The sequence below is a fragment of the Neofelis nebulosa genome, chromosome X (assembly GCF_028018385.1).
Source record: "Neofelis nebulosa isolate mNeoNeb1 chromosome X, mNeoNeb1.pri, whole genome shotgun sequence".
Taxonomy (NCBI): Eukaryota; Metazoa; Chordata; class Mammalia; order Carnivora; family Felidae; genus Neofelis; species Neofelis nebulosa.
The window spans coordinates 13,354,171-13,366,092 of NC_080800.1; the positions used below are offsets into that span (position 1 = coordinate 13,354,171).

General features: G+C 44.1%; 1 protein-coding gene across 4 annotated transcripts in view; it reads left to right on the forward strand.

Annotated features, from left to right (window-relative positions):
- Positions 1–10,870, forward strand: part of TXLNG (taxilin gamma) — a 54,737-nt gene extending 43,867 nt beyond the window's left edge. For all 4 annotated transcript variants that reach the window (XM_058714283.1, XM_058714285.1, XM_058714284.1 and 1 more), the window contains 3 exons: positions 3,987–4,079; positions 6,363–6,458; positions 7,868–10,870. In XM_058714283.1, the coding sequence (XP_058570266.1) occupies positions 3,987–4,079; positions 6,363–6,458; positions 7,868–8,182 (504 nt within the window). In that variant the 3' untranslated portion in view covers positions 8,183–10,870. The remainder of the gene's footprint in view (positions 1–3,986; positions 4,080–6,362; positions 6,459–7,867) is intronic.
- Positions 10,871–11,922: the final 1,052 nt, after the last annotated feature.

An 11,922-nucleotide genomic window follows, 5' to 3' on the forward strand; every position in this document is an offset into this window, starting at 1 on the left:
GACTATTGTTGAGGAGTTTTTTCAACCTATGTTTTCTTCCAGGAGTTTTATGGTTTTGGGTCTTATGTTTAAGTCCTTAATTTTTGTGAGTAGTGTAAGATAGGGGTCCAGTTTTCCCAACGCTATTTATTGAAGAGACTGTCCTTTCCCCATTGGGTATTCTTGGCTCCCTTGTCAAATATTAGTTGACCATATTTGTAGGGGTTTATTTCTGGGCTTTCAGCTCTGTTCCATTGGTCTATGTCTCTCATTTTATGCCAGTAGCATACTGTTTTGATTACTTAGCTTGTAGTATACTTTGAAGTCAGGGAGCGTGATGCCTCTCTGTCCAGCTTTGTTGTTTCTCAAGATTGCTTTGGTTATTCTGGCTCTTTTGTGGTTCCATTCAAATTTTAGGATTATTTTTTCTATTTCTGTAAAAATGCCATTGTGATTTTGATAAGGATTAAATGTAGATGGCTTTGGGTAGTATGGATACTTTAATTATACTTTTGATCCATATCCATGAACACAGGGTATCTTTCCATTTTGTGTTCTTCAAGTTTTTTCATCAGTATCTTAGTTTTCAGCATGTAGATCTTTCATATCCTTGGTTAAATTTATTTCTAAGTATTTTCTTGATTTTGATGCTATTGTAAATAGGAGTTCTGGTTGTTTTTTTTCTTTTTGGTAACAGTTTTCTGGTGGAGTCTTCAGGATTTTCTGTGCATAAGATTGTGTCATCAGAAAACATATAATTTTACTTCTTCCTTTCTGATTTGGATGCCTTTTACTTTTCTTGCCTAATTACTTTGGCTAGGAATTCTAGTACTTGTGTTAAATAGAAGTGGTAAGAGTGGGCATCCTTGTCTTATTCTGATCTTAGAAGGAAAGCTTTAAACCTTTAGCTGTGGGTCTATCACATATGGCCTTTATTACGTTGCAGTATGTTCGTTCTGTACCCCATTTGTTGAGTGTTTATATCATCAATGGGTGTCGTATTTCGTGAGATGTTTTCTCTGTATCTATTGAGATGATCATATGGTTTTTCTCCTTTATTCTGTTAATGTGAAATATCACGTTTATTGATTTGTGTATGTTGAGCCATCCTTGCATCATCACTGGGACGAATCCCATTTGATTTATGGTATGTGATCTTTTTAATGTGCTTTTCGATTTGGTTTGCTAGTATTTTGTTGATTGTTGAGAATTTTTGCAAGTTTATCCATCAGGGATTTTGGCCTGTAGTTTTCTTACAGTATTCGTATCTGGCTTTGGTTTCAGGGTAAATGCGGACCTTACATAAAAAAAAAAGTTGGGGAGTGTCCCTTTTCTTCCGTTTTCTGGAAGAGTTTGAGAAGAATTGGCATTCGCTCTTCTTTAAGTGTTTGGTGGAATTCATCCATGAAACCATGTGGGCCAAGGCATTTCTATGTTGCTTCCCTATTTTCCAACCCAGACCCCTTAGTTTTGTCCTAATGCAAACCTCTCTTGGTGTTTGTCTTCTGTGGAGTAAGGCTAGCAGACGCTGCCTCCCCACTCAAAGAAAAGAGAAAAGACTTCCTGTGTCTTTATGGACAGGTGAAATTAGGTATTTACCTGTAGTTCACCCTTTTCCAAGTAACTAGATTATATTCAGTTGAAAAAAGTATTACCTATTTTAAAAGTTGATTATATAATAAACCTGTTTTAATGTAAGGACTCTAAATTAGTTCCAAAATGCATTGATACATTGAGACTGCTGTGAATCTTTATGACCACCTCTTTTTCAGTGCTTTTTGTCTTCGGGCCTGTTTTACAGTGTGGTGATTGATACTCATTTCCTATGAAGTTAGACTAACTTTAGAGTGAACTTTTTAGAGTGAAAATTCAAGAAGTCTTTTGAACTTCCCACTATAACTTAGGATTGTGGTAGATTGCTTCTAGGAAATTTGAACCCCTTATTAGCTCCATAAACTCTGCTGTCCATGTAAGTGGAGAAGAGAATTGATATGAAAAAGGTATATAAAGTCTATCTGTGTACAGCTTTGGAAAATAGACTTGAAAATTTTTTTTTAATATTTGTTTTTGAGGGAGAGAGAGAGAAAGAGCGAGCGAGCAGGGGAGGGGCAGAGAGAGGGACACAGGATCCAAAGCAGGCTTTGCACTGATGGCAGAGAGCCTGACGCATGGCTCGAACTCTAGAACTGCAAGATCGTGACCTGAGCCAAAGTCAGATGCTCAACTGAATGAGCCGTCCAGGCGCCCCTGGAAAAAAGACTTGAGTGTGGGAGTCCCTGCAAAGCACCAGAGGACCCTTCTGTGAAGCTCCCAGGCAGCTCTGATTCTGTTGGACTGTTCTCATTGTAACTTCTGTTTGCGGTCTGTGTCACCTTGGGTCGTGTTATCTGATTATTAGTTTCCTTTGCTGTCACGGCTTCCTTTTCCTAGTCCCTAAATGTGGCTGTCCTTTCCAAGAGTTGGTCTCATTCTGTGTTCTTACCATGTCAGTTTCCAGCATTTGTTGAGGATAGAGTCGAATTGGTGTTTGTTGACCCATTGTTCTGTAATCCAGGCATGTAAGGCCAGGTGTGATGGTAGTTGCCACTTACTAACTACCCAGTGTGGGCCAGCATTGAGCTCTCGGATGGGACAGTCTACCTGGATGTTGCATCTTCAGTAACAGTGGCTGTGGGGGTGCTTGGGTGGCATCGGTTGAGCACCCAACTCTTGATTTTGGCTCAGGTAGTGATCTCAGGATCAGGGGATTGAGCCCTGCGTTGGGCTCCGTGCTGAGCATGGGGTCTGCTTAAGATATTCTCTCTCTCCCCCTTCCCCTCTCCTCCCACCCACCCACCCCTCCCTCTGCCCTTTTTCCTCCCTCTCTCTCTCAAATAAAAATAAAATAAAAAAACCAAATAGAATTTTAAAAAAGCTGTGAACATGCATTTTAAGCTTTTTGAGATTATACAATGCAATAGGGACAGTATTATGGTCCTTACAAGCAGGGTAGTTTCCAGTATTTAAAGTGTACTTTGAGCCATGGTCCTCAAGACCCAAACCGGTCAAAATCAAGTAAGTCAAAAAACCCCATCCCACTGAATTCTTTCTTTCCCCACCAAACCAATGCTTCACCTTCTGTTTCATTTTCCTGTATATGTTAAGGAAAGAGTTATCTTTCTTTTTTTTTTTTTTAATATTTATTTATTTGTGGGGAGAGCATAAGCGGGAGAGGGGCAGATAGAAGCGGGCTCTGTGCTGACAGGCTGACAGCAGTGAGCCCGATGTGGGGCTTGAACTCAAATGGTGAGATCATGACCTGAGCTGAAGTCGGATACTCAACCGACTGAGCCACCCAGGTGCCCACCTTTTTTTTTTTTTTTTTAAACGTTTATTTACTTACTTTGAGAGAATGAGAGCATGAGCGGGGGAGGGGCAGAGAGAGAGGGAGAGAGGATCCCAAGCAGGCTCTGTACTGTCAATGTGGAGCCACACATGGGACTCGATCTCAAGAGCCACGAGATCATGACCTGCGCCGAAACCGAGGGTCAGTTGCTTAACCAGCTGAGCCACCCAGGCGCCCCTGGAAAGAGCTGTCCTTGATACCAAGCTAAGAAATGTGCAGGTGATGTTCTAAAAGAATGCTCTTTTTCCAAGGACAGTTTTTCAAATCTAAGGAGAGGGAGTAGTTCGGGAACAGTTAGTTGTATGAAATTTGCAGTTCTACCAACCACAGCAGTTTTTATTATAATTGGTGGATTGGAGCTAGTAAATATTTGTACATTTTAAACATTTACTTCTAAAGATGTTTAAGTCCACGAAACTTGCTAAGTTTCAGTGGATCTCAGTGGGTTATGGAACTTGAGCTGTCTCTGTCCAGCACCCGAGGGCTGCTTTGTGTCTGCTCTTCCTTCTGTCACTTATAACAAGTAACTAATGCTTAAACATAGAATGTTCTTTTGGAAAGTCTTTTGGGATTTCAAATGGTTTACCTGGAACTCAGAATATTTCATACTTTTTTTCTGTAGCTTTCTCTTTATATGGATAAGTTTGAAGAATTCCAGACTACCATGGCAAAAAGCAATGAACTGTTTACAACCTTCCGGCAGGAGATGGAAAAGGTATTTGCGTATTTTTAGTAGAATATTACGTAAAAGGGAATTAGTAGAAGAAGCTATGTTAAGCATGATCGCTGCCTGGACGAGCTGATGCTGTTCTGGTACAGTCTTCATTTGCCCTGTTCTTATCCTCTAGTGGCATCCTGTGTGGTCGTTTTGCCCTTGGAGTGGTAGTCCGTGTAGCTAGTGAGCTCTGTGCTCTTAAATACTAGCTTTATTAAAGTGAATTCCTCTGTCAAATACAATTTGTCATTACACATAAATGGTTTCTTTTTGTTGTTGTTGCGTCTTGTTTTATTCACTCAGGTGACACCCCACCCCTCCTTCACAGAGCTCTGTGTTTTTGGAGATTTTTTAAAGACATCCAAGCCCAGAACACATTTTGGTTGGTTGATTTTATATATAGAGATATATTTATATATCTATATATTTTTTTTATTTATATTTATATATCTACACAGAGAGGCAAACACATTTATGTATATTTTTATTTATATATATATGTGTAATCAATATATATGTGTATATATATATATATATATATATATATATATATCAGTGTTTCCACCTTTTTAAAAAATTTAATTATCTATTTTAAGTAATCTCCACACCCAACATGAGGCTTGAACTCACAACCCCAACATCAAGAGTCGCACGCTCCACCAGCTGAGCCGGCCAGGTGCCCCAGTGTTTTCTACATTTTTAGCTTTTCGTTTTCTTTTAACTATACCCCCACTGAATTCTTTCTCCTTCGTCCAAACCCTTTCGGTCTTCGGCTTCTGTTTAATTTTCCTGCCCACATTAAGGAAAGCGATATCCTTGATACCAAGCTGAGAACCAGAATATGTACACATATATCCCTAAGTCTGTCCACTCATTCTCCTTTTACGTGGCATATTCCCCTTAAAATGGGTCCTTAGAAAAGGGTGGCGGGTTGGAGACAAGTACGGCGGCGCCTGGCACTTTGTGAGCGTCCGGTGGGTGTGTCATGACTATGACTGGACCGTGTGCAGTGGCGGGCAGTGTGTGCTCCAGGCAGCGTCCCGGTCCCGTGTAATGTGACTGGACAGGTGGTTTAACCTTGCTGTGCCTTCCTCATTAAAAATAACAAAAATCCCTATCCTCTGTAAAGCCGAGTAATTCCGACAGTACTTGGCCATGTTAAGCGCTCAAATTACCGCCTTCGGGTATTTTTAGACCCGGTAATCTAGGGAATTTGGTGAGCGGTGGATCAGTTCTGCCTGCCAGTCCTCCCAGCTGGGGCTCAAGTTGAGGGGTGCTCTTTCTGCACAGCGTGCGCCCGAGCACGCTGTTCGGGCAGAACCGTTTAAGACGGGCTCTCCAGTCGCTGTCCTCGCCGCTCGTGGCTTGGAGATCACTGTCGGTCAGCACTCGACCTTCCACGAGCTCTTCGCATGGCCTTTGTCCCACTCTGCGTGTTCGTTTTGTGGGTGACAACCCACCGCCCCGGGCATTGGCTCTGTCGTACCCTTGTTTCCCTTAACGGCGCCTGGCTCAGTGCCTCACTGGGGTCAGGGCTGGGCACGGTCAACAGGGCATGAAGGAATCTCGAAAACGGGACTCATTGACAGGCGCAGATAACTCTCATTGTGAATTTCTGAAAACTGGGTTCCTGTAGTGCAAGTTTCAAAACGTTCCCCTTATTTTTGGAGCCATTTTATTGTTAGCAAAACCTGAAGTCGAACAGTCTCGTGAGGTGTGAGGATGCTCAGAGCTAAGGATGAACTACTTTCATCCTTCTCTCTCACTGGAGTGCTCGCGAAGTTACGCTGCCGATAGTTCCAAAACTGATACGGTCTTGGGGCTTGCGGTACGTCGCTAATTCTTCTTTGCGGGGAGCTGTAGAAACCCCTGTGCTTCCAAGAATCAGATGAATTAGTTTAATGAACAGAAGACTCCTAACGTGGACATGTTTTTGTACAGTCTGGGGAGGAGGTCTCTCAGCTGGATTGAGAGACGCGCTCCAGCCTAAGCCGAGAATTCAGTGTGGTGTCTGACCGCTTCCTCCGTGTGCTGCTGCCTCTGAAATCGAGGAGATTAGATTTGTTTGTCTCATAATGTGAAACCCCTACTTTGGTTCCCGCTGCTGCCGCCCTAGATGCTTCTGAGATCAGCTCTGCCGCCAACGGACAGGCACAGCTGTCAGCTGGGCAAGGCAGGTGCAGTGACGGGGGCGGGGCGGAACAAACTTTTCTGTGGCGGGACAGGGTGTACAGCTGAGAAATGGAACTTAGAATTTACATTTGCAATTGTGTTGATTGCCAGATGACAAAGAAAATTAAAAAACTGGAAAAAGAAACAATAATATGGCGCACCAAATGGGAAAACAACAACAAAGCGCTTCTGCAAATGGCTGAAGAGGTGAGGTGGTTTCCCGTGAGTAAGGGGTGTTTGTCACCGGGACTCGTGGAGCTCAGGCCCCAACAGGGCAGGGGGCGTGTGGGGACACCACGGCCGGAGTCGAGGGCTCTGGCCAGAACCGGGGGCAGGGGGACGGCTTCGCAAAATCTGCAAGTGTCTTTCGGGGTTGTAGGTGGGGGGCCCCGAGGGAGGCCTTAACAGATTTCCTACTACCCGCTCAGTCAGTCCAGGCTTCTGCTGGAGATCGCCGGAAAGCATGTGGATTTCGCTTTCTTCTACGGGAGTCAGTTCTCACACTGGAACTTGCCTCAGATTCCAGCTTGTTAACAAGCTTGGTCTTAAGACCAAGATGGCTAGGTTCCACCCAGAGTTCGGTTCACTAGCTTGAGGAATCAGCCTTTCGAACCAGTCTCCTGGGGCTGCCGGTGCAGGGCCCACCTCCAGAAGCACCGATCGGTTCTCCCGGTGTGGGAGTAGAGTACAGAGAACAACTCCAGTACCTTTCTTTCTGCTTTTTTTCCGACCTTGAATCTTGTTCTCATCTAACAAAAGAAATGTATGTAGAAATGAGTCATTTTCTGTTTTTAATCAGGCCCTTTTTTTATTTTTTATTTTATTTTTATTTAAAAAAAAATTTTTTTTTTCAACGTTTTTAATTTATTTTTGGGACAGAGAGAGACAGAGCATGAACAGGGGAGGGGCAGAGAGAGAGGGAGACACAGAATCGGAAACAGGCTCCAGGCTCCGAGCCATCAGCCCAGAGCCTGACGCGGGGCTCGAACTCACGGACCGCAAGATCGTGACCTAGCTGAAGTCGGACGCTTAACCGACTGCGCCACCCAGGCGCCCCCCAGGCCCTTTTTTTTAATCTTTAGCTTTGTGAGGAGTATCTTGAATTCCCTTAATTGTTGATAGCTACAAAATGTTTTTTAAAATCTTTTCAGTGTTTATTTTTGAGAGACAGAGTGTGATCGGGGGAGGGGCAGAGAGAGGGAGAGAGAGGGAGAGCGAGAGAGGGAGACACAGAATCCAAAACGGGCTCCGGGCTCCGAGTTGTCAGCACAGAGCCAGCCACAGGGCTCGAACTCAGGAACAGCAAGATCACGACCGGAGCCGAAGCCTGATGCTCAACCGACTGAGCTACACACCAGGCGCCCCGCAAAATGTTGTAAAAAGTGGATTTTGGATATTTCGGGACCCTAGGATAACGTTAACCGTGTTAAATACATTTGGTGCGTGTAGCTAGGTATGTAGTGAAGCTGGCTAGACGGTTAGGTGGTGCTTGAGGAAATGGAGCCCGTGCAAGAGGGGGATTAAACAAGTAGTTTCTGACGGGACTCCGATTTGTTCACATTTTGTATCCCGTAAACTGTACTCCACGAGGTCACAGGAATCATTTTTCCTTACAGAAAACTGTCCGTGATAAAGAGTACAAGGCCTTTCAGATAAAACTGGACCGGTTAGAGAAGCTGTGCAGGGCTCTTCAAACGGAACGGAACGAGCTCAACGAGAAGGTGGAAGTCTTGAAGGAGCAGGTCTCGGGGAGAGCTGCAGGTGCGGACCTAGCACTGCCTGGGACGCGGCCCTGCGCTGCCCCGGTGTCCCCCAAGGAGCCGAACACTGCTTCTGAAAGCGCCCCGGGAGTCTCCCCGGAGGCCGCGCCCAAGGCGGCGAAGGAGAGAACGGCCGTGTCCGCCGGGCCAGGCATCGAGTCCGTCGACTGAAATGAAGTATGATCACTGTATCGAGAGCTATATTTTGTGTATAATTTTCTGTTAGTAGTAACTATTGGTTTTGTGGTGAAAATTTTCTTACTTTTTCTACCATATCTGTATTTTCTTAGAACTACTGGACTTACGTGGTACAGGAGGCTGCTTAGCAGTTTTGAATAGTTTTCCTTCGATACGTTTTCCTCAGCCGTGTTGCACATCTGCCTCATTTCCCTACATTGGAACGCATGTGACCATTGCTTTGTCCTATCTTCCCTATTCCTTGCACAGAATTATTCTCATTTCACTCGAGATGGGACCGATCATTACAAGGGAACTTTGTTCTGATAATGGTTCCTTGGTGTGAAAACCATATTCATTTAAACATCCTGGCCCCCCAATTAATATTACTCAAAAAGAAATCAAGACGATTAGCTTTGTCTTAACGGTCCATTTAAATGCCAAGTAAAAATAAAGTAGGGTTGGGTCAGAAACCAGCATAGCATCTTCGATTCAGATTAGCTTTTTGATAATATTTATATCACTTGACAACTTGACATGGCTGCAAGCCTCAAATTATTCAAAGTTTCGGCAGATTATGTACATAAAGGTGTCACTTTTAAAATAGTATATACAGGCAAATCATCGGACAAACAGGCTTAATCTTGTGACTAAAAACAATCCTACTGCTTCGGTTTCAGGTTAGAACTAGAACCAGTGTTTGAACTTGGACCACCTAGACACTTGGACCGCCGTGGAATATGGTCGTTTGTTGGCTTTGTTTGGGATTTGGGTGCACATCCTCCACTTCCCGCAGAAAGCAGCCACTGGTAGTTGTCATTTTAAGCCGGGGAGGGTTCAATTCGCGTGTAGCTTTCATCAAGCGAAGTCCCTCCTCTGCTGCCTTCTGGCTACTTGAAATTTGGTGTTCAGCTAGTTGCGCGAATCCCAACAGCAGTTCTCCAGGTTTTTAAAAAGGGAATTTTAATTGTGGATCATGCTGACCGAAACATTTTATTTCCAAAACAGAAAAGACTGGAACTCACATTTGTAACTGTGGGAAGACTTGGCAGAGAGTTTTAAGTAGTCAGGATCCATCACTTAGGCTTTTGGTGTGTGGCTCTCCCACCCCCTTTTCTTACTGCCTTTTAAGAGAAAAGCCAGTATTAACTAATCCAGGTCTCTGCAATTGGCTTGGACTGGGGGAACTTGCCCTCTGAAGCATGTCACTTCTGAATTTGTTCGGCTTTCCTTTGTTCTTAATCATGTTGAGTGTGGCTGAGTTATGCAAATGAGAGGTCAGGTCGCACCATGAAAGCTTGGACTTTGCTCTGATTTGCATTGAAAATACTTTATGAAATAAAAAGGCTCTACTAGAATGGATGCTCTAGCACATTCCACTGAGCACAACTATCAAACTGAAATTGTTCACTGGACTGAATGAAGTTTGTTCTGTCTAGTTAAAAAGGTTTTCTCTTTAAAATTGTAAAGTCCTGTCACAGTCCTAGTCTAAACTGGGTTCAGAGAATCGGAAGTTGTCTAAAGGAAGCTTCCACCCTCGGTCATATGAAATCAAGGGGTCAGACAGTGGAGGAAAAGAAAAGCACAGAGCACATTCTGTCATTACTGTCAAAAGGAGTCGGAAGCAAAAACAAATACCCCTCCTCCAACGGCCCCTTCTTATAAATACTCCTTTCTGCTACTAGATGAAATGTTGGACTCGTTTCCCCTAGAGGAAATGAAGGTATATATCAAATATAATCTTTGAAATTAGTACTAATGATGTTTCACAAGAACTCTGCTGGATGTACAGCTCTTACTGTTGAAGCCATTTGTGTAGCCCACCACGTTTCTTTGTGGTGCTTGTCCTGTGTGGAAGATGTAAATCTTGGACCTGTTGCATATTTTCAAGGGCTTTATAAAGAAAGCAATGTGATTAACAGTACTTGGCCTGCTGCTTTTGGCTTACTATGTATTTGTAGCTAGATGCGATCATGGTATTTCAGGGAGGTAGATTCTGCTTGGGATGCACTAGGTGTCCTTTCAGAATCTTGCCCCCCCCCTTACCCTGTGAATCAAAACAAATGGGACCCTCTGAGGAGATCTCCTCCCCACCCCCAAGCTGTCGCCTCACCAGCTCAGTGTTGTGGCTTTGTAGCACGCCCTGTGTCCACCATATTCTAGAACACTGTAATGCTCTTAGGCTGGTCCAGAAAAGGTTTAAGTGTCGAGTTCACTTCAGTTGCATTTGTTGCACCATCCTGGGATCTTGCTGTGTATTATTTCTAGTGGCGGTAGACTCCCAAGGAGTAGAGAATACTTGGATCATGGACCATTTCACCCTCAGACTTGTTAGGAGTACATTTCTTAGTCTTGAGACCAGTGTTTTTTTAGTTATGTATGCAACTGCCTTTATTACACCTGGTTATCACAATTCAATTCTCAGGTGTTGCAGAAAAATCTACCTCTTTCAGACTGTAGATGGAAATAACTGTGAAAAAAAAAAAGATGCAGAGATCTTCTAGTTTGTGCTAAACACACTGCTTTATTTTTTACAGCCCACGTCTTTCATGAGGATACGAATTGTTCAGAGGCAGTCTTGTTTTGCTTTTCAAAGACATTTTGTAGAGATTTTTCACTAATGTGAACCTGATTTTATCTACTCGATTCTGTATAGATGAAGTAAATATGTATGATAAATTTCACGGCTTCTCTGTCTTTTTGTTCCCCATGTGTCTAACAATGTGTCTGAGAATTCCAAAGACAGCTGTAGATAGTTGGTTTCTCAGGCCTTGGGAGGGATGGAGACTGGGCGGAAGCCTCACTTCGTGTGGCAGGCCTCCGTGTGTACCTTAGCTTTGACTCTAGAAAAATCCTAGAAGTTTAGCTGCTGTTGAGCCCTAAAAAAACCAAACGGTGCATCTCTCCAAGCCTTGACTGCTCCTAGAACATTCCAGGGTGTACCTATTTGAACAAGAGAATTAGGTGTAACAGGCAGAGAAGGAACTTCAATTTTTGACAGAGTCCGCATGAGTGGGAGAAGGGCAGAGAGAGAGGGAGAGACAGAAGCCGAAGCAGGCTCTGAGCTGTCGGCACAGAGCCCGACATGGGGCTTGAACCCACGAGCCATGAGATCACGACCTGAGCCAAAGTCAGACGCTTAACCGACTGAGCCACCCAGGTGCCCCAGGAACTACCTAATTTATGAAGACGAGCAAAAAAGTACTTAAGCACATACAGATATAAGAGGGGCCAGCAAACAAGTCAGGTGTAGTAATTATTTTAGACTTAATGGGCCACAAAGTCTTTGTAAAAGTCAATTTTTGTTCTTCTAAACAACCTTGTAAAATTAAGTGTAGGGCGCTGGGTGGTCCAGTTGCTTAAGTGTCCGACTTCGGCTCGGGTCATCATCTCACGGTTGGTGGGTTTGACCCCACGTCGGGCTCTATGCTGACAGCTCGGAACCTGGAGCCTGCTTCGGATTCTGCGTTCCCCCCCCCCCCCCTCTCTAAAATAAACATTTAAGAAAAATGTGTAAAAACCATTCCTAGCTGGCAAGTCTTACACAACAGGTTGGGGGGCGAACCTGGGTTTGTCCGCTTTGCTGACCCCTGCCATGTAAGCAATCAAGCTTTCGTGGGGGAGGGGGTGGGGAGACGTGGAAGATCAGGGTAGTACTGGGTTTACAAGTCTATCGACCACGAACACACCTACCTTCTCCCTACCTTTGCAGTAGGACATTGTCCACGTACCCT